We start from the raw sequence: 24,321 nt of genomic DNA on the forward strand, positions 1-24,321 counted from the left end.
GTTGGTGCTCCACGTTCCTTTAGCCTGAGCTCGGAGCTTTCCACCAATTCTGGGAGCTCCCACAGATCTCGGGACCCTCTATCAAAACTGGAAACTTAGGAGGTTCCCTCAAGCAGATCTCGTCCATCTCAGAGTTAACAGGGAGGAGAAGGAGCAAGGAGGAGATAGGGCCGGCTTCTCCTTTAAGGGGCATGGCTCCACACAACACATCCCTTTTTCTTTGAAGGATCTGAGGGGGTAGAGAGAAATCCGGCGAAGTGAGGAGAAGGAGAAGGAGAAGGAGAAGACGACCAGGTTGTCCTAGCTGAAGAAGAGACCAGTTGTTGCAACTCCACCTGAACCCCGAGGCAATGGGTGAGTTGGACCGGGGGGGGGGGGAGAAACTTCTCAGTGTCTCCATCGCCCACTAATTTGGCTGAGGGATTGGCGAAGCCGTCTGAGGTTCCAATCCTGGACTGTCCCCCTTGTCCTGAGAGCTCTGAAAAGGGACATGTTTCTGAGAACATCAGGGTGGGGAAAGGGACCTCCCTATTTTCACCGGAGACGTCTTGTGGGGCTGGAAGAAGGGGGGGTCTCTATTTTCATTTTAGGGGATAGAAGAGGAGGTCTGTCTTTTCATTTGGGGATGGAATAGGACGAGGTGGTCTGTATTTTCATTTGAGGCGATGGAATCGGAAGTCTCGGTTTCCATTTCAGGGGATGGAATAGGAGACCTGTATTTTCAATATTTGGGGGACAGAATTGGGGGGGGGTCTCTCTTTTCATCATATTGAACCCGCAGCGGGTGGCGCTGTGGTTTAAACCACAGAGTCTAGGGCTTGCCGATCAGAAGGTCGGCGATTCGAATCCCCAGGACGGGGTGAGCTCCCTTTGCTCTGCCTGCCAACCTAGCAGTTTGAAAGCACACCAGTGCAAGTAGATAAATAGGTACCGCTCTGGCGGGAAGGTAAACGGCGTTTCTGTGCGCTGCTCTGGTTCGCCAGAAGTGGCTTTGTCATGCTGGCCACATGACCCGGAAGCTGTATGCTGGCTCCCTCGGCCAATAACGCGAGATGAGTGCCGCAACCCCAGAGTCGGTCACGACTGGATCAAATGGTCAAGGGGTCCCTTTACCTTTACCTTTATTTTCATCTCCAGGGATAAGAATAGCAGGTCCGCATTTTCACAAAAGAAGTGTTGGAGGGATGGAAGAAGAGACACACCCGTTTCCACCAGAGAAATATTTGGGGGCTAGAATAAGGAGGATAGAATAAGGGGGATATTTGGGGGATAAAAATAAATTTTCATTTTAGGGGGTAGAATAGAATCATAGAATTGGAAGAGACCACAAGGGTCATCCAGTCCAACCCCCTGCCAAGCAGGAAACACCTTCAAAGCATTTTTGACATATGCCTGTCAAGCCTCTGCTTAAAGACCTCCAAAGAAGGAGACTCTACCACACTTCTTGGCAGCAAATTCCACTGTCGAACAGCTCTTACTGTCAGGAAGTTCTTCCTAATGTTGAGGTGGAATCTTCTTTCTTGTAGGAGGTCTGTATTTTCACAAGAGAAATATTGAGTAGGTGGGCTAGATCCCTCCAGCTCCTCACCTCCCTTTCACAGCGACCTGGCCAGGTTGGTCTCTCAGCCGAGAAAGGAGGGGATCCGAACCCAGGACCCTAACTGCTACACTGCTAGTGAGTTGGAGCTGTAGCCAACTGGAGGGAATGGGACCCAGGAGATCAGCTCGGCAGTCGGAAGGGAAAACCCCACTTGTTTTTCCCCCCTTTTCTCCCCAAATCCGCCCCCCCCCCCCGGAAAAATGGAAGGAAAAAAACAAAGAATATTCAAACTATATCCAACTGGTTTTTATTTCCACTTTCCCTGGTTTTATCCCAGGCTCTAGGCAGGACTAATCTGTGCCATATATACAGAATAAAAAAAACGATGCTTCTGTGAAATAAAACTGTCAATTAATGCCCCCCCCCCAATCTCCTAACGACCCACATTTCAGCTTTGGTGTTTTCCGTACTAGCCGGAGCCACTCTCCCAGAGGCGCCATGAAGGAGCGCATTGTTTCGAACTCGCAGCCCATCCCTCATTGTCCATTGTCTTCGGGACAATGGGAGCCTTTTTATCTCTCCACTCTACTCCGTCCTACATACCCTCCATCCATCCCACCCCCAAGATGAAGAGGCGAGAAATGGTCCAGTTAGAGTCCTGGCAAGAGGGCTCCAAGGGTCGTATCCCCAATACCTTCCTGGCAGGATGAAAATAGAGACCCCCAAATCTATCCCCACCAATATTTCTCCGGTGAGAATATAAACCTCCTATTCTATCCCCTAAAATGAAAATAGAGACCTCCTCTTCCATATTTTCATTTTAGGGAATTTCATTTCCCATTATTTTTGGCAGGAATTTAAAAAAAATAAAATTAAGAGAGTCTTTATGGAGAGTCGCTGCCAAGATTTTAATCCGAAAAGGTAGGAAGGGAGAGGAGATCGCAATCCAATCGGGCTGGCGAAATCAATTAAACAAATAAAACAATTCCATGTATTATTAAATTAAATCCAATCGGGCTGGCGAAACCAATTAAACAAATAAAACAATTTATTAAATTAAATTTGTTTAATTTGTTTAATTGATGAAATAAATTTATTTATTTTCTTTGTTTTAACTGGTGAAATCAATTTATTTAAATAAATAAATTGAGAGAGGCGGTTGAACTAGCCAGAGTACCAGCAGGTAGGTAGCCGTGTTGGTCTGAGTCGAAACAAAATAAAAGAATTCCTTCAGTAGCACCTTAAAGACCAACTAAGTTTTTATTTTGGTATGAGATTTCGTGTGCACTTCTGAAGAAGTGTGCATGCACACGAAAGCTTATACCAAAATAAAAACTTAGTTGGTCTATAAGGTGCTACTGAAGGAATTCTTTTATTTTGTATCAGCAAGGTGACAGACAAAATTTTAACCAGAAAATGGGAAATATACAGAGTCTGTAAAAGAACATGGTCAAAATATCAGGTTTCTGTGCGTAAATATCAGCTTCTGTGCGTAAAAAGGAGAACCTTATCAAATTTCAAGTCTGTGAAATGAAAGGAGAGGGAATAAAGTTGTGCGTATTTAAAGAACCAAATTCGGAAACATAATGGGAAGGTCAAAGGCCATGTCATAGAATCATAGAATCATAGAGTTGGAAGAGACCACAAGGGCCGTCCAGTCCAACCCCCTGCCAAGCAGGAAACACCATCAAAGCATTCTTGACATATGGCTGTCAAGCCTCTGCTTAAAGACCTCCAAAGAAGGAGACTCCACCACACTCCTTGGTAGCAAATCCCACTGTCGAACAGCTCTTACTGTCAGGAAGTTCTTCCTAATGTTGAGGTGGAAGCCTCTTTCTTGTAGTTTGAATCCATTGCTCCGTGTCCGCTTCTCGGGAGCAGCAGAAAACAACCTTTCACCCTCCTCTATATGACATCCTTTTATATATTTGAACATGGCGATCATATCACCCCTTAACCTTCTATTTTCCTGGCTAAACATACCCAGCTCCCTCCCTAAGCTGTTCCTCATAAGGCATTGTTTCCAGGCCTTTGACCATTTCGGTTGCCCTCCTCTGGACACGTTCCAGCTTGTCAGTCTCCTTCTTGAACTGTGGTGCCCAGAACTGGACACAGTACTCCAGGTGAGGTCTGACCAGAGCAGAATACAGTGGTACTATTATTTCCCTTGATCTAGATGCTATACTCCTATTGATGCAGCCCAGAATTGCATTGGCTTTTTTAGCTGCTGCATCACACTGTTGACTCATGTCAAGTTTGTGGTCTGTCAAGACTCCTAGATCCTTTTCACATGTACAGTACTGCTCTCAAGCCAGGTGTCTCCCATCCTGTATTTGTGCCTTTTTTTTTTTGCCCAAGTGTAGTACAGTACTTTACATTTCTCCTTGTTAAAATTCATCTTGTTTGCTTTGGCCCAGTTGTCTAATCTGTTAAGGTCATTTTGAAGTGTGATCCTGTCCTCTGGGGTATTAGCCACCCCTCCCAATTTGGTGTTGTCTGCAAACTTGCTCAGGATGCCCTCAAGCCCATCATCCAAGTCATTGATAAAGATGTTGAATAAGACTGGGCCCAAGACAGAACCCTGTGGTTCTTCCCACTAGTCACTACTCTCCAGGATGAGGAGGAGCCATTGATGAGCACCCTTTGGGTTCGGTCAGTTAGCCAGTTACAAATCCACTTATTGTGTGGCCCGCATTTTACCAGCTTCTTTACAAGAATATCATGGGGCACCTTGTCAAAGGCCTTGCTGATATCAAGATAGGCTACATCCAGAGCGTTCCCTTCATCTACCAGGCTTGTAATTCTGTCAACAAATGAGATCAGATTAGTCTGACATGACTTATTTTTCAGAAACCCATGCTGACTTTTAGTGATCACAGCGTTCCTTTCTAGGTGCTCACAGACTGTCTGCTTAATGATCTGCTCTAGAATCTTTCCTGGTATTGATGTCAGGCTTACTGGGCGGTAATTGTTTGAGTCCTCTCTTTTCCCCTTTTTGAAAATAGGGACAACATTTGCCCTCCTCCAGTCTGCTGGAACTTCGCCTGTTCTCCAGGAATTATCAAAGATTATTGCCAGTGGTTCTGAAATCACCTCTGCCAGTTCTTTTAATACTCTTGGATGTAGTTCATTTGGCCCTGGAGACTTGAATACAGGAGGAGGAGGAGGGGGAGGAGGAGGAGGAGGAGGAGGAGGAGAAAATAAGACATCCCCTTGAAAATAAGCCATAGTGTGGTTTTTTGAGGAAAAATAAATATAAGACAGTGTCTTATTTTGGGTAGGTCTCAGGAATTTGAACCCGGGGCCCTGTTCCCAGGACTCTAACCGGACCATCCCTCACCATCCCTGGGGCGGGATGGGGGACAAGGTGGGACGGAGAGACCAAGGCTTCATTGTCCCAAAGACAATGGACAATGGAGGGCGAGCTGCGAGTTCGAATCCCAAACCTGACACTGCTTCTGACATCTCAGAGCTGCTTGTTCCCAGCGGTGATAAAGCGGAACGTCGGACCAATTGGTACCGTTGGGGTCGAATCCAGATTTCTGCTCCTATTTTGACATCCCTGCCTTGTCTGGAGAAAAACAATGAGGTTAAAGAAACAAGGGAGGGGGAAGTAGAAGAGGCAAGAAGTAAAATAAAGGAGAGAAATGACTGTATGTTAAATAGTTATTATAGATTCCAGATTCTAAGGAGACGTTTTAATTATTTTATGCTTGTATGTAAAAATAGGATTGGAATAGTAATGTAATAAGTGAATTAGAACGAAGAAGGGAGGAATGAATTAGAAAGTGCCATATTAGTTAATAATAAAAATAATAATTTATTATTTATACCCCGCCCACCTGGCTGGGTTTCCCCAGCCACTCTGGGCGGCTTCCAACAGAAAATAAAACACAGTAATCTATTAAACATTAAAAGCCTCCCTGAACAGGGCTGCCTTCAGATGTCTTCTAAAAGTCTGGTAGTTGTTTTCCTCTCTGAAATAGAAATGTGGAAAGGGGGGGGGGAGGAAGTCAACAGAGTAAAGGAATTCCACGGGAGCAAAATCTGGTTAAGGGGTATTATATTGTTAAGGTATAAGAATAGGGTTCCCCCCCAAAGTGAGTTTGGATGTATCTTATTTCTCTTTTTCTTTTTAGAATTTTTTCCATTGTTCTTTTTTGCGTTTTTCTTTCTGTTCTTTGTCTTGTTTTCTTTGCGATGCTCAGAAAATCAATAAAAATATTTTTAAAAGAAAAAGAAAAAAGAAATTCCTGCCTTGTCAAGGGGTCCGATCTGACGACCCTCAGGAGGGCAGGTCACTGCATTCAGGGAAAGCCAGCCAGATGCGTGGGGTATAAATAACAAATTATTATTATTATTATTATTATTATTATTATTATTATTATTAGAGGAAAGAGTCGCGGGGAGGGCCTGCCCACCCTGCTGACCCTTGTATTTTTCGCAATGTAGATAATGTTAGCAGTGGGCCCGAACCCCAACCAACCGTGGCTCCGCAGAATTCGAACCCGGATCCAGGTCCCCGAGCCGGTTCTCCAGGTAGCCATCTGAAGCCCGAGACCACCTTGATATTCCTGCCGTTCTGGGGTGGGACTTCATAATAATAATAATAATAATAATAATAATAATAATAATAATAATAGTTTAACAACATCCGAACATCCGTTAACGTGGATACGCTATCCTGTTATTGTTTAAGTGAAATAAATGGGTTAAATTGTTGCGATGGTTTTTCTCCTTCCAATTAAGTGCAGCAGAAAACTTCTTAAACCTCACCAGAATTTCATAGAATCATAGACTCATCGAGTTGGAAGAGACCCCAAGGGCCATCCAGTCCAACCCCCTGCCAAGCAGGAAACACCATCAAAGCATTCTTGACATATGGCTGTCAAGCCTCTGCTTAAAGACCTCCAAAGAAGGAGACTCCACCGCACTTCTTGGCAGCAAATTCCACTGTTGAACAGCTCTTACTGTCAGGAAGTTCTTCCTCATGTTTAGGTGGTTATACTATTAGAATCATAGAATCATAGAGTTGGAAGAGACCATAAGGGTCATCCAGTCCAACCCCCCTGCCAAGCAGGAAACAACATCAAAGCATTCTTGACATATGCCTGTCAAGCCTCTGCTTAAAAACCTCCAAAGGAGGAGACTCCACTACACTCTTTGGTAGCAAATTCCACTGCCGAACAGCTCTTACTGTCAGGAAGTTCTTCCTAATGTTTAGGTGGAATCTTCTTTCTTGTAGCTTGAATCTATTGCTCCATGTCCGCTTCTCTGGAGCAGCAGAAAACAACCTTTCTCCCTCCTCTATATGACATCCTTTCATATATTTGAACATGGTTATCATAGAATCATAGAGTTGGAAGAGATCACAAGGGCCACCCAGTCCAACCCCCTGCCAAGCAGGAAACACAATCAAAGCATTCTTGACATATGCCCGTCAAGCCTCTGCTTAAAGACCTCCAAAGGAGGAGACTCCATCACACTCCTTGGCAGCAAATTCCACTGTCGAACAGCTCTCACTGTCAGGAAGTTCTTCCTAATGTTGAGGTGGAATCTTCTTTCTCGTAGTTTGAATCCATTGCCCTGTGTCCGCTTCTCTGGAGCAGCAGAAAACAACTTTTCACCCTCCTCTAGATGACATCCTTTTATATATTTGAACATGGCTATCATATCACCCCTGAACCTTCTCTTCTCCAGGCTAAACATACCCAGCTCCCGAAGCCGTTCCTCATAAGGCATTGTTTCCAGGCCTTTGACCATTTGGGTTGCCCTCCTCTGGACACGTTCCAGCTTGTCAGTATCCTTCTTGATCTGTGGTGCCCAGAACTGGACACAGTACTCCAGGTGAGGTCTGACCAGAGCAGAATACAGTGGTACTATTACTTCCCTAGATCTAGATGCTATACTCCTATTGATGCAGCCCAGAATTGCATTGGCTTTTTGAGCTGCTGCATCACACTGTTGACTCATGCCAAGTTTGTGGTCTACCAAGACTCCTAGATCCTTTTCATCCTTATCCGTCTATGTATTTCTAATAGTTCTGACGGACGTGTAAAAACGAATCGATGAATCCCAAAAGTGAACCTTCCTCTGGTGGTGAATATTCCGAGGATGCCAGTAAGGCTGAACCGTTCGGTCAAAAGGGGGTTTCCAATCAAGTCTTACTGAGTGGCGATTTAAATCGTGACTAACATGACGCAAAGCAAGTCTAAAAGATTTTTCGTCCAGCTCTCCTTTGTCCGCCACAAATTGTTGCTGTGTTTTTTCCCCGTATTGAATATATGCTATATCAGGCATCCCCAAACTTCGGCCCTCCAGATGTTTTGGACTACAATTCCCATCTTCCCTGACCACTGGTCCTGTTAGCTAGGGATCATGGGAGTTGTAGGCCAAAACATCTGGAGGGCCGCGGTTTGGGGATGCCTGTGCTATATGGTAATTGATGGAACTCATAGGTCTCTCAAGCCATTTCCATAGGTTGCCATGAAGAATGTCGCCACCCTATATGTAGAAAGGATCAAACCCGGGATATTCTAGGGAGCAGGCGAGAAGGCATCGTAAGAGCCGACACAACACAACAGAAATGTAAAGTACTACACTTGGGCCAAAAAAATGAAAGGCACAAATACATGATGGGAGACACCTGGCTTGAGAGCAGTACATGTGAAAAGGATCTAGGAGTCTTGGTAGACCACAAACTTGACATGAGTCAACAGTGTGATGCAGCAGCTCAAAAAGCCAATGCAATTCTGGGCTGCATCAATAGGAGTATAGCATCTAGGGAAGTAATAGTACCACTTTATTCTGCTCTGGTCAGACCTCACCTGGAGTACTGTGTCCAGTTCTGGGCACCACAGTTCAAGAAGGATACTGACAAGCTGGAACGTGTCCAGAGGAGGGCAAAGACCTGAAAACGATGCCTTATGAGTAACGGTTTAGGGATCATAGAATCACAGAGTTGGAAGAGACCACAAGGGCCATCCAGTCCAACCCCCCGCCAAGCAGGAAACACCATCAAAGCATTCCTGACAGATGGCTGTCAAGCCTCTGCTTAAAGACCTCCAAAGAAGGAGACTCCTTGGTAGCAAATTCCACTGCTGAACAGCTCTTACTGTCAGGAAGTTCTTCCTAATGTTTAGGTGGAATCTTCTTTCTTGTAGTTTGAATCCATGGCTCCGTGTCCGCTTCTCTGGAGCAGCAGAAAACAACCTTTCTCCCAAAACAACCTTTCACCCATATGTTTAGCTTGGAGAAGAGAAGCCTGGAGACGTATGTTTAGCCTGGAAAAGAGAAGGTTAAGGGGTGATATGATAGCCATGTTCAAATATGGCTATCAAATAGAGGAGGGAGAAAGGTTGTTTTCTGCTGCTCCAGAGAAGCGGACACGGAGCAATGGATTCAAACAAGAAGAAAGAAGATTCCACCTCAACATTAGGAAGAACTTCCTGACAGTAAGAGCTGTTTGGCAGTGGAATTTGCTGCCAAGGAGTGTAGTGGAGTCTCCTTCTTCTTTGGAGGTCTTTAAGCCAGAGGCTTGACAGCCATATGTCAAGAATGCTTTGATGGTGTTTCCTACTCGGCAGGGGTTGGACTGGATGGCCCTCGGGGTCTCTTCCAACTCTATGATTCTATTATTCTACTAGATGACCCGGCCACGCGTTGCTGTCAGCCATATGTCAAGAATGCTTTGATGGTGTTTCCTGCTCGGCAGGGGGTTGGATTGGGTGGCCCTTGTGGTCTCTTCCAACTCTATGATTCTATGATTCTATAACACAACACAACACAACACAACACAACCCACTTCTGCTGTATGTTGGTTATACTTTATTTCCTTTTTATCTTCTCTTTTGAAAATGTACATCCAGGTGTTTTTTTTGCCCTTTGAATTTTTTTTTTGGGGGGGGCACTAAGCTACGGCTTGTTGAGCTTAGACCAGGCATCCCCAAACTTGGCCCTCCGGGTGTTTTGGGACTACATTTCCCATCATCCCTGACCACTGGTCCTGTTAGCTAGGGATGATGGGAGTTGTAGTCCCAAAACATCTGGAGGGCCGGGTTTGGGGATGCCTGGCTGAGACCTCAATCCGACACTGGCTGGTAATTCAATGCCGATAATCCTGCCTGGCCAGGGGCTGGATTGGATGACCCTTGGGGTTCGGGATGCCATCCTGAGAGGAGGACGCCAGCGAGGTTGAACCTTTCTGTAAAGGAAGGGTTTTATATCCTTCCAAAAAAGGAACCTTCCTCCGCTTGATTCTAGGCACAGCGATCGAACGGCTACCAGTTTTGGATAGAGGTAGGGGGTTAGGGATGGTGGTTAGCGATAGGGGTGAGGAGTTTGGGATAGTGGTTAAGTAGAGGGGTTTAGGATAGGGATAGGGAAAGGGGTTAGGCAACTCTTTCTCAAGAGGTCTCTATCCTTCCCTCCTTCCTTTCTCTCCCCCCCCTTTACAGGTCTGTTGCAGTGTTGTGCCCGCTGCCTGGTGGGGGCGCCTTTTGCCTCGCTGGTGGCCACGGCCCTGTGCTTCCTGGGGGTGGCGCTGTTCTGCGGCTGCGGCCACGAAGCCCTGACCGGCACCGAGCACCTAGTCGAGACCTACTTCTCCAAAAATTACCAGGACTATGAGTATCTGGTCGACGTGTAAGCACCTCGCAATGTTCCTTTCCTCCGCCTTTGTTCCTTCGTTCGTTCCCTTCTTCGTTCCCCCGTTCATATCCTGCCATCCTTTTCTCTTTCTCTCTCTTTTTTAAAAAAAAGCAATTTATTAAATTTTCAAATAAACACATGAAACAATAACAAAACAGTCAACAGCAAACGCAACCACACACAATTGGACTATATGGAAAAGTACTGTAGAAGTTTAAAGACACTTGCGGGATGAATTGACTTTAAATAAGGAATAAGGAACTGCGGGATAAGAGCTGGAAAGAAAACCGAATGAGGGGAGGGAGGGAAGTCTAAGCTCGGCAGAGCAATGGGAATTAGAGATTTGGAAATAATGGTTTAAAAAGAGAAAATCTGTGCGTGTTGTATTTGTTTTTAAATGTGTTGTTGTGTTTAATTGTGTTTAATGTGTTTAATATGTTTATTTGGAAAAATTAATAAAATGCTTTAAAAAAACACAACCACACACAATAAACACAATTTTTTCTCCTTTTAGCATCTATTCAACTATATCAAATTTTCTCTTTTTAAACAATTATTTCCAAATCTCTAATTCCCATTGCTCTGCTGAGCTTAGACTTCCCTCCCTCCCCTCATTCGGTTTTCTCATTCGCTCCTGTCTCACAGTTCCTTCACTCCCTCTCCTTAAAGTCATTTTAAGTCATTTATTTCAGTCCTGAGAGTGTCTTTAAACTTCTACAGTTCTTCTCTATATAGTCCACAAATTTACTCCAGTCCTTTTTGGAACCTTGCCTCTCCCTGGTTTCGGATCCTGCTAGTCAGCCTTGCTAATTCCGCATAGTCCATCATTTTCGTCTGTCACTCTTCAATCGTCAGTAACTCCTGAGTTTTCCATTTGGGGGCTAACAAAGTCCTGGCCGCGGTTGTCGCATACACAAATAATACTTGGTCTCCTTTTACAATCTCCTGTCCTATAAGAAAGCCTCCGGGTTTTTTTTGGGAAAGGTGTATTTAAAAATCTTTTTCAGTTCGTTATATATCATTTCCCAAAACCTTTTAACTTTGTCGCATGTCCACCACATATGATAAAATTCACCATGCTTCTCTTTACATTTCCAGCATATTTTACTACTCATTCTATACATCTTAGCTAATTTCACTGGTGTCAAATACCATCTATACATAATAATAATAATAATAATAATAATAATAATAATAATAATAATAATAATTATACCCCGCCCATCTGGCCGGGTTCCCCCAGCCACTCTGAGCAGCTTCCAACAAAATATTAAAATACAAAAATCCATCAAACATTAAAAGCTTCCCTAAACAGGGCTGCCTTAAGATGCCTTCTAAAGGTCTGATAATTGTTATTCTCATTGACCTCTGGTGGGAGGGCATTCCACAGGGTGGGTGCCACTACCGAGAAGGCCCTCTGCCTGGTTCCCTGTAACTTGGCTTCTCATAGCGAGGGAACCGCCAGAAGGCCCTCGGCGCTGGACCTCAGTGTCCGGCAGAACGATGGGGGAGGAGACGCTCCTTCAGTTATACTGGACCAAGGCCGTTTAGGGCTTTCAAGGTCAGCACCAACACTTTGAATTGTGCTCGGAAGCGTACTGGGAGCCAATGTAGGCCTTTCAGGACCGGTGTTATGTGGTCTCAGCGGCCGCTCTCAGTCACCAGTCTAGCTGCCGCATTCTGGATTAGTTGTAGTTTCCGGGTCACCTTCAAAGGTAGCCCCACGTAGAGCGCATTGCAGTAGTCCAAGCGGGAGATAACTAGAGCATGCACCACTCTGGTGAGACAGTCCGCGGGTAGGTAGGGTCTCAGCCTGCGTACCAGACGGAGCTGCCCTGGACACAGAATGGACCTGCGCCTCCATGGACAGCTGTGAGTCCAAAATGACTCCCAGGCTGCGCACCTGGTCCTTCAGGGGCACAGTTACCCCATTCAGAACCAGGGAGTCCTCCACACCTGCCTGCCTCCTGTCCCCCACAAACAGTACTTCTGTCTTGTCAGGATTCACTCTCAATCTGTTAGCCACCATCCATCCTCCAACCGCCTCCAGACACTCACACAGGACCTTCACCGCCTTCACTGGTTCTGATTTGAAAGAGAGGTAGAGCTGGGTATCATCCACCTACTGGTGAACACCCAGCCCAAACCCCCTGATGAGCTCTCCCAGCGGATTCATATAGATGTTAATAAGCATGGGGGAGAGGATGGAACCCTGAGGCACCCCACAAGTGAGAGCCCAGGGGTCTGAACACTCATCCCCCCCACCACTCTCTGAACATGGCCCAGAAGGAAGGAGCAGAACCACTGTATAACTTCAAGACATTCTTCAAGACAACTTCAAGACAACTTCAAGACTTCAAGACATTCAAGACTGTATAACTTCAAGACATCATCTTCAAGACATTCTCATTGCAGTAAACTTCAATGTGTGATTCCACAATTTCAACCACGCATCGTATTCAATATTAGACCCCAAATCTTTTGCCCGTTTTATCATCTTATATTCTGCCATCCTTTTCTCACTGCATGTCCACCTCAAGTTAAACCGCGGCCGTACAATCAGTCTTCTATTGCAGTGTTTCCCAACCTCATGCCTCCAGCTGTTTTCGGACTACAATTCCCATCATTCCTGACCACTGGTCTTGCTAGCTAGGGATGATGGGAGTTGTAGTCCAAAAACATCTGGAGGCACAAGGTTGGGAAACACTGTTCTATTGGAATAACCTTCTGCAGTCCTTTTCCAACTGTATATCCCTCCTAGCTCTGGTGGGGGTCAGGCTGGATGACCCTCGGGGTGCCCTCGCCGTACCGACGGCCCCCCCTCTCTTCTTTTCTCCCCCCACAGGATCCATGACTTCCAGTACGCCATCTACGGAGTAGCCGGCTTCTTCTTCCTCTTTGGCGCCCTCCTGCTGGCCGAAGGCTTCTACACTACCGGCGCCGTCCGGCAGGTCTTCGGCGACTACCGGGCCACCGTCTGCGGCAAGGGCTTGGGCGCCACGGTAGGCCACAAGGGGAGGGGGCCCCGAGGACACCGGCCCGGTCGCTCCTGGGAGCTGGTGTGTCACTGTGTGGGAAAATGGCTGGGCCATCCCGATAAGGTGATATTCTCCTCTTTCGCACCCGGCGCCCCTGCCCTTCGAACCCGGGGCATGAGACTGCCGACAGTGGGTGGGTGGGGGCGTTAACGAGAGTAGGACCAGGATATATGGAATAGGTCTTGTCCTTCCTTCACTCGCGCTGGTTGGGTCCATACTGAGAAGATGCCAGCAAGGTTGAAACTTTCTGTAAAAAGGTTCCAAAACAGGAAACCTTCCTCCGCTTGATTCTAGGCACAGTAATTGGGAATGGCTACCAGTTCCAGGGTCCGCAGCCAAAAAGGAGGAAATTCCGCCTCGTAAGGAATCCAACAGGGCGCTCTTAACCCCTTCCTGCCCTTAATACCCTTCGGGGCTCCAACCCGGAAGGACGTTCCTTGTGGGGGTGGAAGAGAGGTCGCGGTTTTCATTTTTACGGGACGGGATAGGTGGGTCTGTATTTTAATCAGATCAATATTTGTAGGGTGGAGTAGAAATATTTCATTCAATAAAATATTTGGGTGGTGGAATAGGGGATCCCTATTTTAATCAGATAAATACTGTGTCTGCAGGATGGAAGAGGAGGTCTGTGTTTCCTTGGCAGCAAATTCCACTGTCGAACAGCTCTTACTGTCAGGGGATAAAATATTTGGGTGGTGGAATAGGGGATCCCTATTTTAATCAGATAAATACTGTGTCTGCAGGATGGAAGAGGAGGTCTGTGTTTCCATTTTAGGGGATAGAATAGGACAGAATCATAGAATCATAGAGTTGGAAGAGACCCCAAGGGCCATCCAGTCCAACCCCCTGCCAAGCGGGAAAAACCATCAAAGCATTCTTGACAGATGGCTGTCAAGCCTCTGCTTAAAGACCTCCAAAGAAGGAGACTCCGCCACACTCCTTGGCAGCAAATCCCACTGTCGCACAGCTCTTACTGTCAGGGGATAAAATATTTGGGGGGTGGAATAGGGGGATCCCTGTTTTAATCAGATAAATACTGTGTCTGTAGGATGGAAGAGGAGGTCTGTGTTTCCATTTTAGGGGATAGAATAGGACAGGGGTCAGCAACCTTTTTCAGCTGCGGGCCGAACGAATTCCTATGCCCCACAAATAACCCAGAGATGCATTATAAGTAAAAGGATGCATTCCACTCATGTCAAAACATGCTGATTCCCGGGCCGTCCGCGGGCTGGATTGAGAAGGCGATTGGGCCGCCCGCATCTGGCCTACCCCTGGAATAGGCCTCCATGTTTGCCTGAGAAATACCCAAATATAAGCCGTCCCTCAAAATAGGATTTTAATGGATCATAGGAACCTGGCAATAGGGACTTTTCAAGGTGGGAATATCTGGAGGAAAGGTCTAAGTGGAATGCTGTGGATGTAGCCTATCTTGATTTCAGCAAGGCCTTTGGCAAGGTGCCCCATGATATTCTTGTAAAGAAGCTGGTCAAATGCGGGCTAGACAATGCTACCATTCAATGGATTTGTAAATGGCTGACTGACCGAACCCAAAGGGTGCTCATCAGTGGCTCCTCCTCATCCTGGAGAGTAGTGACTAGTGGGGTGCCACAGGGTTCTGTCTTGGGCCCAGTCTTATCCAACATCTTTATCAATGACTTGGATGATGGGCTTGAGGGCATCCTGAGCAAGTTTGCAGACGACACCAAATTAGGAGGGGTGGCTAATACCCCAGAGGACAGGATCCATACCTGCCAAGTTCTCCCTTTTTTTAAGGGAAATTCCCTTATGCTGAATAGGCTTCCTCGTGAGAAAAGGGAAAACTTGGCAGCTATGGACAGGATCACACTTCAAAATGACCTTCACAGATTAGACAACTGGGCCAAAGCAAACAAGATGAATTTTAACAGGGAGAAATGTAAAGTACTACACTTGGGCAGAAAAAATGAAAGGCACAAATACAGGATGGGAGACACCTGCCTTGAGAGCAGTACATGTGAAAAGGATCTAGGAGTCTTGACAGACCACAGACTTGACATGAGTCAACAGTGTGATGCAGCAGCTCAAAAAGCCAATGCAATTCTGGGCTGCATCAATAGGAGTATAGCATCTAGGGAAGTAATAGTACCACTGTATTCTGCTCTGGCCAGACCTCACCTGGAGTCCTGTGTCCAGTTCGGGGCACCACAGTTCAAGAAGGATACTGACAAGCTGGAACGTGTCCAGAGGAGGGCAACCAAAATGGTCAAAGGCCTGGAAACAATGCCTTATGACAGGGGTCCCCAAACTAAGGCCCGGGGCCAGATGAGGCCCAATCGCCTTCTAAAAACAGAATCAGCATTTTTTACATGAGTAGAATGTGTCCTTTTATTTAAAATGCATCTCTGGGTTATTTGTGGGGCATAGGAATTCATATTTTTCTTCAAAATATAGTCCGGCCCCACACAAGGTCTGAGGGACAGTGGACTGGCCCCCTGCTGAATAAGTTTGCTGACCCCTGCCTTATGAGGAACGGCTTAGGGAGCTGGGTATGTTTAGCCTGGAGAAGAGAAGGTTAAGGGGTGATATGATAGCCATGTTCAAATATATAAAAGGATGTCATATAGAGGAGGGAGAAAGGTTGTTTTCTGCTGCTCCAGAGAAGCGGACACGGAGCAATGGATTCAAACTACAAGAAAGAAGATTCCACCTCAACATTAGGAAGAACCTCCTGACAGTAAGAGCTGTTCGACAGTGGAATTTGCTGCCAAGAAGTGTGGTGGAGTCTCCTTCTTTGGAGGTCTTTAAGCAGAGGCTTGACAGGCATATGTCAAGAATGCTTTGATGGTGTTTCCTGCTTGGCAGGGGGGTTGGACTGGATGGCCCTCGTGGTCTCTTGCAACTAGGATTCATAGGAACCTGGGAATAGGGACTTTTCAAGGTCTGCCCCACCCCTTGTGGGAATATCTGGAGGAAAGGTCTAAGTGGCTGGGAGTTCCTCTGGTCCCATAGGTCTCCAGTCTCATGCCCCATCCTCCGGAAGCTCCTGGCCAGTCACTGACTCTTGTCTATTCTCCCTCCTTTCAGTTTGTGGGCATCACCTATGTCCTGACCGTCCTCTGGCTCCTAGTCCTCGCCTGCTCAGCCGTCCCTGTCTATGTCTACTTTACGGCATGGACCACCTGTAACTCCATCGCCAACCCCACCAAGACGGCCGCCGGCATCGGGAACCTCTGCACAGATGCCCGGATGTATGGTGAGGAAGGACCTAGTCTCCTGGGCCACCTTGGGGAGGAATAGCTTCACGAGGGGTCTCCCAGTAGGACCTGGGAGAAGGTTCTTGAGATCTTGGTTGCCCACCAAGCTTGGGAGAAGGATCTCGAGGTCTTGGTCGACCACCAACTTGGGAGAAGGACCTGAGAGAAGGTTCTCAAGGTCCTGATGGAATAGGTAATGGAGAAGGTTCTTGAGGTCTTGTTGGAAACCAAGCTTGGTAGCAGGACCTGAGAGAAGGTTCTCAAGGTCCTAGTGGACCACCAGCTTGGCAGCAGGACCCGGGAGATGGTTTTTGAGGTCTTAGTGGAATCCCAAGTTTGGGAGAAGGATCTCGAGGTCTTGGTTGACCACCAGCTTGGCAGCAGGACCCGGGAGAAGGTTCTTGATGTCCTGATGGAATAGGTAATGGAGAAGGTTCTTGAGATCTTGGTTGCCCACCAAGCTTGGGAGAAGGATCTCGAGGTCTTGGTCGACCACCAACTTGGGAGAAGGACCTGAGAGAAGGTTCTTGAGGTCTTGTTGGAAGCCAAGCTTGGTAGCAGGACCTGAGAGAAGGTTCTCAAGGTCCTAATGGAATAGGTAATGGAGAAGATTCTTGAGGTCTTGTTGGAAACCCAGCTTGTTAGCAGGACTTGAGAGAAGGTTCTCAAGGTCCTAGTGGAACACCAGCTTGGCAGCAGGACCCGGGAGAAGGTTCTTGAGGTCTTAGTGGAACACCAAGCTTGGGAGAAGGATCTTGAGGTCTTGGTTGACCACCAGCTTGGCAGCAGGACCCGGGAGAAGGTTCTTGAGGTCCTGATGGAATAGGTAATGGAGAAGGTTCTTGAGATCTTGGTTGCCAACCAAGCTTGGGAGAAGGATCCTGAGGTCTTGGTTGACCACCAACTTGGGAAAAGGTTCTCAAGGTCCTGATGGACTAGGTAATGGAGAAGGTTCTTGAGGTCTTCTTAGAAGTCAAGCTTGGTAGCAGGACCTGAGAGAAGGTTCTCAAGGTCCTAGTGGACCACCAGCTTGGCATCAGGACCTGTGAGAAGGATCGATCTCAGGAGGCTTGGTATTCCTCCAACATCATGAGTCAACCCAAGGGATTTTCAAGGGGGGGGGGAGGTCAGGTCCTGCCTTTAGGGAGAATCCCATGGACCCTGATGGTGGGCTCAGGGTTCTTGGTAGACCACCAGCTTGCTATCAGGATCTGGGAGGAGGTTGACCTCCATCTTCACGTGTCAAGAGAGGCCAAAGAGGTGGGGCGAGGTGGCCCTCCAGCTCTCAACGGTTCTGTGTTTGGGGGCCCTGCCACAGGTGTCCTGCCATGGAACGCGTCCCCGGGAAGAGTGTGTGGCCAGAGCCTTCTCTCCATCTGCAAGACATCCGAGGTGAGTTCTCAGGGGTCAAGACTAGAGGACCTTCATTGTCCTTTCTACTATTCTATGTTCCTACTACTACTACTAATAATAATAATAATAATAATAATAATAATTTATTATTTATACCCCGTCCATCTGGCTGGGTTTCCCCAGCCACTCTGGGCGGCTTCCAACAGAAAAATAAAACACAATAATCTATTAAACATTAAAAGCCTCCCTGAACAGGGCTGCCTTCAGATGTCTTCTAAAAGTCTGGTAGTTGTTTTCCTCTTTGACATCTGTTGGGAGGGCGTTCCACAGGGCGGGCGCCACCACCGAGAAGGCCCTCTGCCTAGTTCCCTGCAACTTGGCATCTCGCAACGAGGGAACCGCCAGAAGGCCCTCGGTGCTGGACCTCAGTGTCCGGGCAGAACGATGGGGGTGGAGACGCTCCTTCAGGTATACTGGACCAAGGCCATTTAGGGCTTTAAAGGTCAGCACCAACACTTTGAATTGTGCTCAGAAACGTACTGGGAGCCAATGTAGATCTTTCAAGACTAGTATTTTGTGGTCTCGGCGGCCGCTCTCAGTCACCAGTCTAGCTGCTGCATTCTGGATTAGTTGTAGTTTCCGGGTCACCTTCAAAGGTAGCCCCACGTAGAGCGCATTGCAGTAGTCCAAGCGGGAGATAACTAGAGCATGCACCACTCTGGCTAGACAGTCTGCAGGCAGGTAGGGTCTCAGCCTGCGTACCAGATGGAGCTGATAGACAGCTGCCCTGGACACAGAATTGACCTGCGCCTCCATGGACAGCTGTGAGTCCAAAGTGACTCCCCGGCATGGGCGTAGGCAGGGGGGCAGGAGGGGGCAATTGCCCCCCCTAGAAGCAAAAGGCTAAGGGGCACAGCGTGGCAGCCCCAGGATCCCGCTCCCAGCGCAAAGCTCCAGAGGCGCGCGGGGAGCGTAAGCGGAGGAGCGCTAAGCGGGAGCGGGGAACATAAGTGGAGGAGGCAGCCACAGGCTCGCGTTCCCTGCGCGCCTCTGGGGCTTCGCGCTGGGAACGGGAGCCTGGGGCCGCCTCCTCGGAAGACCTGGGAGGCGCGCAGGAGGCAGCCATGGGCTCGCGTTCCCCGCACGCCTCTGGAGCTCCGCTCCCGGCGCGTGGGGCCGCCTCCTCGGAAGAGCTGGGTGGGCGCAGGCCACGTAGCCCCGCCCACATTCCCACTGTGGCCCCTCCCGCCCCTTGCCCCCCCTAATTTTGATCCTGGGTACGCCCCTGCTCCCAGGCTGCGCACCTGGTCCTTCAGGGGCACTGTTACCCCATTCAGGACCAGGGAGTCCTCCACACCTGCCCGCCTCCTGTCCCCCACGAACAGTACTTCTGTCTTGTCAGGATTCAACCTCAATCTGTTAGCCACTATGAGATTCTTCAATGGGTGACCCCTTCTACTCCTCCTCCTCTTCCTCCCCTCCTCCTCCGTCTCATCCTACAGTTCCAGGTGACGTTCCACCTGTTCATCGCGGCCTTCGTGGGAGCGTCAATCACCTTGGTGGCTCTGGTAAGGACAGCTTCCCACAGCTCTTCGTCTCTGGGTGGAGGGTTCGAGCCCCGCGCGGGGCAAAGGACGGGAGGGAGGTCTCTGCGGGAACCCTGGGAAATCGGCAGGACTCCTTCCGATAGTCCATGCTTGATGGTCTCCACAAAGCTGTTGAGATATTGGGCGAACCAGGAGGGAAGGGCAGGAGACCGTTCTCGGTGGCCTTCAAAGCTGCTGAGATGTCACGGGAACCAGGAGGAATGGGTTCGAGCAATTCTGCTTCTCTTTCCCCTTCCTCCACAGGTGACGTTCATTATCGCGGCCACCTACAACTTTGCCGTCTTGAGGCTGATGGGCCGGGGAACGAAATTCTAACCCGGCACCCGCCCGGGGCCTAAAGACTCCCTCCCCATTTCATAATCATAATAATTGTAACAATTGGTCTTATTTGCACCCTGGACTGGTCTTCTAACCGTGAGGCTCTAACCAGGTGGCAGCCGGCCTCCTGTTCTAACTGCCCACCAGCCAATCGGCTCATCCTGATTTGCCGGGGTTGGACTAGGTGACCCCTTGGAGTCCCTTTTCAAATGCAACCATGATTCTATGATCTCACTCGACCCAGCCAGACCCGAAAACGGTATTCCCGGTCCGGGGATTTCGTTGGCGTGGGAAACCGACGTCGGAGAGAGAGAGAGGAGGTCCTGCTTTTCGGAGGAAAAAATCACTCTGGCCCTGGAAGATCCCGAAAAGAAAGTCTTTTTTTTTTGGAAAAAATAATAATGGCAGTTTTATGCTCCAAACGGGGGGAAATTATTCGATGGGATGACGCTATTTTTTTTGTAAGAGGCTAATAAAATCGTATACAGTGGTACCTCGGGTTAAGTACTTAATTGGGAGCGGAAGTCCGTACTTAAACTGAAGCAAACTTTCCCGTTGAAAGTAATGGAAAGTGGATTATTATTATTTTTAATTTTTTAATAATCTTTATTAGATTTAAAATCAATATAAAACAAAACAACCATCTAAAATACAAACAAAATCAATACATAAATAAATAATCATACAATTTCAAACAAAACTTATTCCATCTTCTCCAATATATCATCAGCTTGTCTTATACATCTTCCATTCTGTATTCGCATCTTCTTTTGTGAATCGACTTCCCCTTCTCTTCCATCCTGGCTATTAAATTATTTATCTTCCTACTGCTTCCATTAATTTTCCTCCTGGGAATGCTACAAAATGTTGGTTTCAAATCCAAGTTCTTTTAAATATATTCCAAATTTTCCCCAATTTTCATTAAATTTTTTATTTGAACCGCCCCTAATCGAATTCGTTAATATAGCCAAATCAATTAAATTTGGCGATATTAACAGATTAATTTCTCCTGCCAATCTCTAATGGTGGGTGCTTCCTTGCTTTTCCATAATTTTGCAATTAAAATTCTTGCCGCCGCTACTGAATATAAGAATATCTTTTCATCCTTTTTAACCACTTCCTCTTCAACCATTCCTAATAGGGAAGATTCTGGAGTCTTTTTTATATTGTATTTAAATATTTTCTTTAATTCTTCTAATACTCCGTTCCAGAAAGGTTTTATCTTTGGGCAATGCCACCAGATATGTAGGAACGTACCTACTTCCCTTTCACACCTCCAGCAATGGTTATCTTTAACTTTATAGATTTTATCCATTTTAACCGGCGTCAGATACCACTTGTAGAACATTTTTATTAAGTTTTCCCTAATTGCTTCTGATGCCGTAAATCTCCATGTTACACACCAGAGTTTGAAAGTAATGGAAAGTGGATTAATCCGTTCCAGACGATGAAAAACACCCCCTTAAAACAGCGATTTAACACGGATCTTCCTGTCTAATGAGACCGTTGACCCATAAAACGAAGGCAATAATCGATGCACTGTACTAGAAAATAAACCAGACAGTATTGTAGATATGCTGATTTATTTATTACACGCGCTGCTGATAAGTCATTGGCTCAAGGTCCTCTTCCAAAGCAAGACCTCAGTGCTGGGGAGCAGCACAACATGTTAAGGCTGAGCTACGAGTATCGACCACCCCACCCCACCCCACCCCATGAAGAAAGGGATTTCCCCTCCGACGTGCCCGTTCTCTGCACCTCACTCACCAAAGCTTCATCGAACAAAGATTGACCTTCCTCGGGAAAGGGGTGGGACCCATATGCTGGAAGCTCCTTTCGAGCAAGACTTTTATCCTTTTGAGCAAGTCTTCATCAATGACTTGGATGATGGGCTTGAGGGCATCCTGATCAAGTTTGCAGAGGACACCAAATGGGGAGGGGTGGCTAATACCCCAGAGGACAGGATCCCACTTCAAAATGACCTGAACAAATTAGAGAACTGGGCCAAAGCAAACAACAGAGAGAAATGTAAAGTACTAAAGGTCCAGTGGGGTCCGACTCTGGGGTTGCGGCGCTCATCTCGCTCTATAGGCCGAGGGAGCCGGCATTTGTCCACAGACAGCTTCCGGGTCATGTGGCCAGCATGACAAAGCCGCTTCTGGCGAACCAGAACAGCGCATGGAAACGCCGTTTACCTTCCCGCCGGAGCGGTCCCTATTTATCTATTTGCACTTTGACGTGCTTTCGAACTGCTAGGTGGGCAGAAGCTGGGACCGAGCAACGGGAGCTCACCCCGTTGCAGGGATTCAAACTGCCGACCTTCTGATCGGCAAGCCCTAGACTCTGTGGCTTAACCCACAGTGCCACCTGGGTCCCACTTGGGCAAAAAATAAAAAATTAAAGGCACAAATAAAGGATGGGAGACACCTGGCTTGAGAGCAGTACATGTGAAAAGGATCTAGGAGTCTTGGTAGACCACAAACTTGACATGAGTCAACAGTGTGATGCAGCAGCTAAAAAAAGCCAATGCAATTCTGGGCTGCATCAATAGGAGTATAGCATCTAGATCTAGGGAAGTAATACGGTAGTACCACTGTATTCTGCTCTGGTCAGACCTCACCTGGAGTACTGTGTCCAGTCCTGGGCACCACAGTTCAAGAAGGATACTGACAAGCTGGAACGTGTCCAGAAGAGGGCAACCAAAATGGTCAAAGGCCTGGAAACAATGCCTTATGAGGAACGGCTTAGGGAGGGAGCTGGGTATGTTTAGCCTGGAGAAGAGAAGGTTCAGGGTTGATATGATAGCCATGTTCAAATATATAAAAGGATGTCATCTAGAGGAGGGAGAAAGGTTGTTTTCTGCTGCTCCAGAGAAGCGGACACGGAGCAATGGATTCAAACTACAAGAAAGAAGATTCCACCTCAACAGTTGGAAGAACTTCCTGACAGTAAGAGCTGTTCGGCAGTGGGATTTGCTGCCAAGGAGTGGGGCGGAGTCTCCTTCTTTGGAGGTCTTTAAGCGGAGGCTTGACAGGCATATGTCAGGAAAGCTTTGATGGCGTTTCCTGCTTGGCAGGGGGTTGGACTGGATGGCCCTTGTGGTCTCTTCCGACTCTAGGATTCTATGATTCTAAGACAAGCTGTCAAGAAGTCACCAGAAACCTTCACCCAGAGCACTTGATGGCAGATCACCCAGCAAGGGGTGGGGGAAAGCCCATCTCCCCTACCTATCCACCCTATCTCAACACTCCCACCTTGCTTCTTACATTCTCCCCCTTCCCCAAAACACCAAAGCCCCCCCCCTCTCCTCACCACTTTCACCTAGTGCCCCCTTTTCGGGAAAATTTCCTCCCCTTCGACTCCATTCACCTTAATCAGAGCAGCTATAAGAGCGCTTCTGTGCATGCGCGAAGCACACAGATTGCTTCTGCACATGCGCTTGGGGCGGAACCTGGAAGGAAACACTTCCGGTCCATGCATAGCTGCCAAGTACCTCGTTTTCCCCGGGAAACCCCCGTTTTTACTTACCTTTTCCCAGTGGTCCCCCGAATCACTTCGTCTCCCGTTTTTCTCCATTATTTTCTCCTGCCGGCGGCCATTTTTTTCCTTTCCCATTTGCCCTTCTATGGGCACGAAAAATGGCCGCCGGCGGCTTCAAAAGTTGCATCTACGCATGTCCGGAAGTGCATAGACGTGACTTCCGGTGTCGGCGGCGGCCATTTTTGGTGCCCATCGATGGGCGGAGCGACACCGGAAGTTGCGTCGACGCACTTCCTGACATGCATAGAAGCGACTTTCGAAGCCGGCGGCGGCCATTTTTGGTGCCCATCGAAGGGCAAAGCGACACCGGACGTTATGTCGACACAACTTCCGGTGTCACAGGGCTGCCGGCCCTGGATTCTGCAGTCCGGGGAAGGTAAGGGTCCATGGTGTACTTAAACTGAAAGTACTCAAACTGAGGTATGACTGTACGTTGTGACCAACTCTGGGGTTGCGGCGCTTATCTTGCGTTATTGGCCGAGGGAGCCAGCGTACAGCTTCCGGGTCATGTGGCCTGCATGACAAAGCTGCTTCTGGCGAACCAGAGCAGCGCACGGAAACGCCATTTACCTTCGCGCTGTAGCCGTACCTATTTATCTACTTGCACTTTGAAGTGCTTTCAAACTGCTAGGTTGGCAGGAGCTGGGACCGAGCAACGGGAGCTCACCCCATCGCAGGGATTCGAACCGTCAACCTCGATCGGCAAGCCCTAGGCTCTGTGGTTTAACCCACAGCGCCACCTGCGTCCCACAGTTGTGTGTGTGTAATCACTTTTCTGCGAAACCACTTGACCGATTACGTTCAAATTTTGACGCAACGTCCAAAGCGAATATGAGAGGTGACCATATACAGGTTGCGTAGACAGATGTCACACCTGGGCCACGTAAAAAAAACCCCAAACCCCATGTTCCAGAACTCACAAATCGCCCTCAAGTGCATGCTGGGAGCACAGGAGATGTTGCAGAACAGCGCCCTCTAGCAACAGCTACACTGGTACTGCACCTAGGAAAGCTTCCCTCTCTCCACAGCATCTCAGCTTGCCT

At 47.8% G+C, this 24,321-nt stretch overlaps 1 protein-coding gene across 4 annotated transcripts; it reads left to right on the plus strand.

Moving 5' to 3' along the window:
* Positions 1-251: 251 nt before the first annotated feature.
* PLP1 (proteolipid protein 1) lies at positions 252-20,231 on the plus strand. Of its 4 annotated transcripts, none has more exons than XM_060270116.2 (8): positions 252-354; positions 5,993-6,079; positions 9,997-10,183; positions 13,035-13,290; positions 16,291-16,459; positions 17,779-17,852; positions 19,316-19,381; positions 19,664-20,231. In XM_060270116.2, the coding sequence occupies exons 1-8, from the start codon at positions 351-353 to the stop codon at positions 19,733-19,735; spliced, it is 915 nt and encodes a 304-aa protein (XP_060126099.2). In that variant the 5' UTR covers positions 252-350; the 3' UTR covers positions 19,736-20,231. The 4 variants fall into 4 exon arrangements, with proteins under 4 accessions (XP_060126099.2, XP_060126101.2, XP_060126100.2 ...); XM_060270118.2 differs by having other exon boundaries at positions 13,035-13,191; XM_060270117.2 differs by lacking the exon at positions 5,993-6,079.
* Positions 20,232-24,321: the final 4,090 nt, after the last annotated feature.

Source organism: Zootoca vivipara, chromosome Z2, assembly GCF_965207765.1.
Source record: "Zootoca vivipara chromosome Z2, rZooViv2.hap1.1, whole genome shotgun sequence".
Classification (NCBI taxonomy): Eukaryota; Metazoa; Chordata; class Lepidosauria; order Squamata; family Lacertidae; genus Zootoca; species Zootoca vivipara.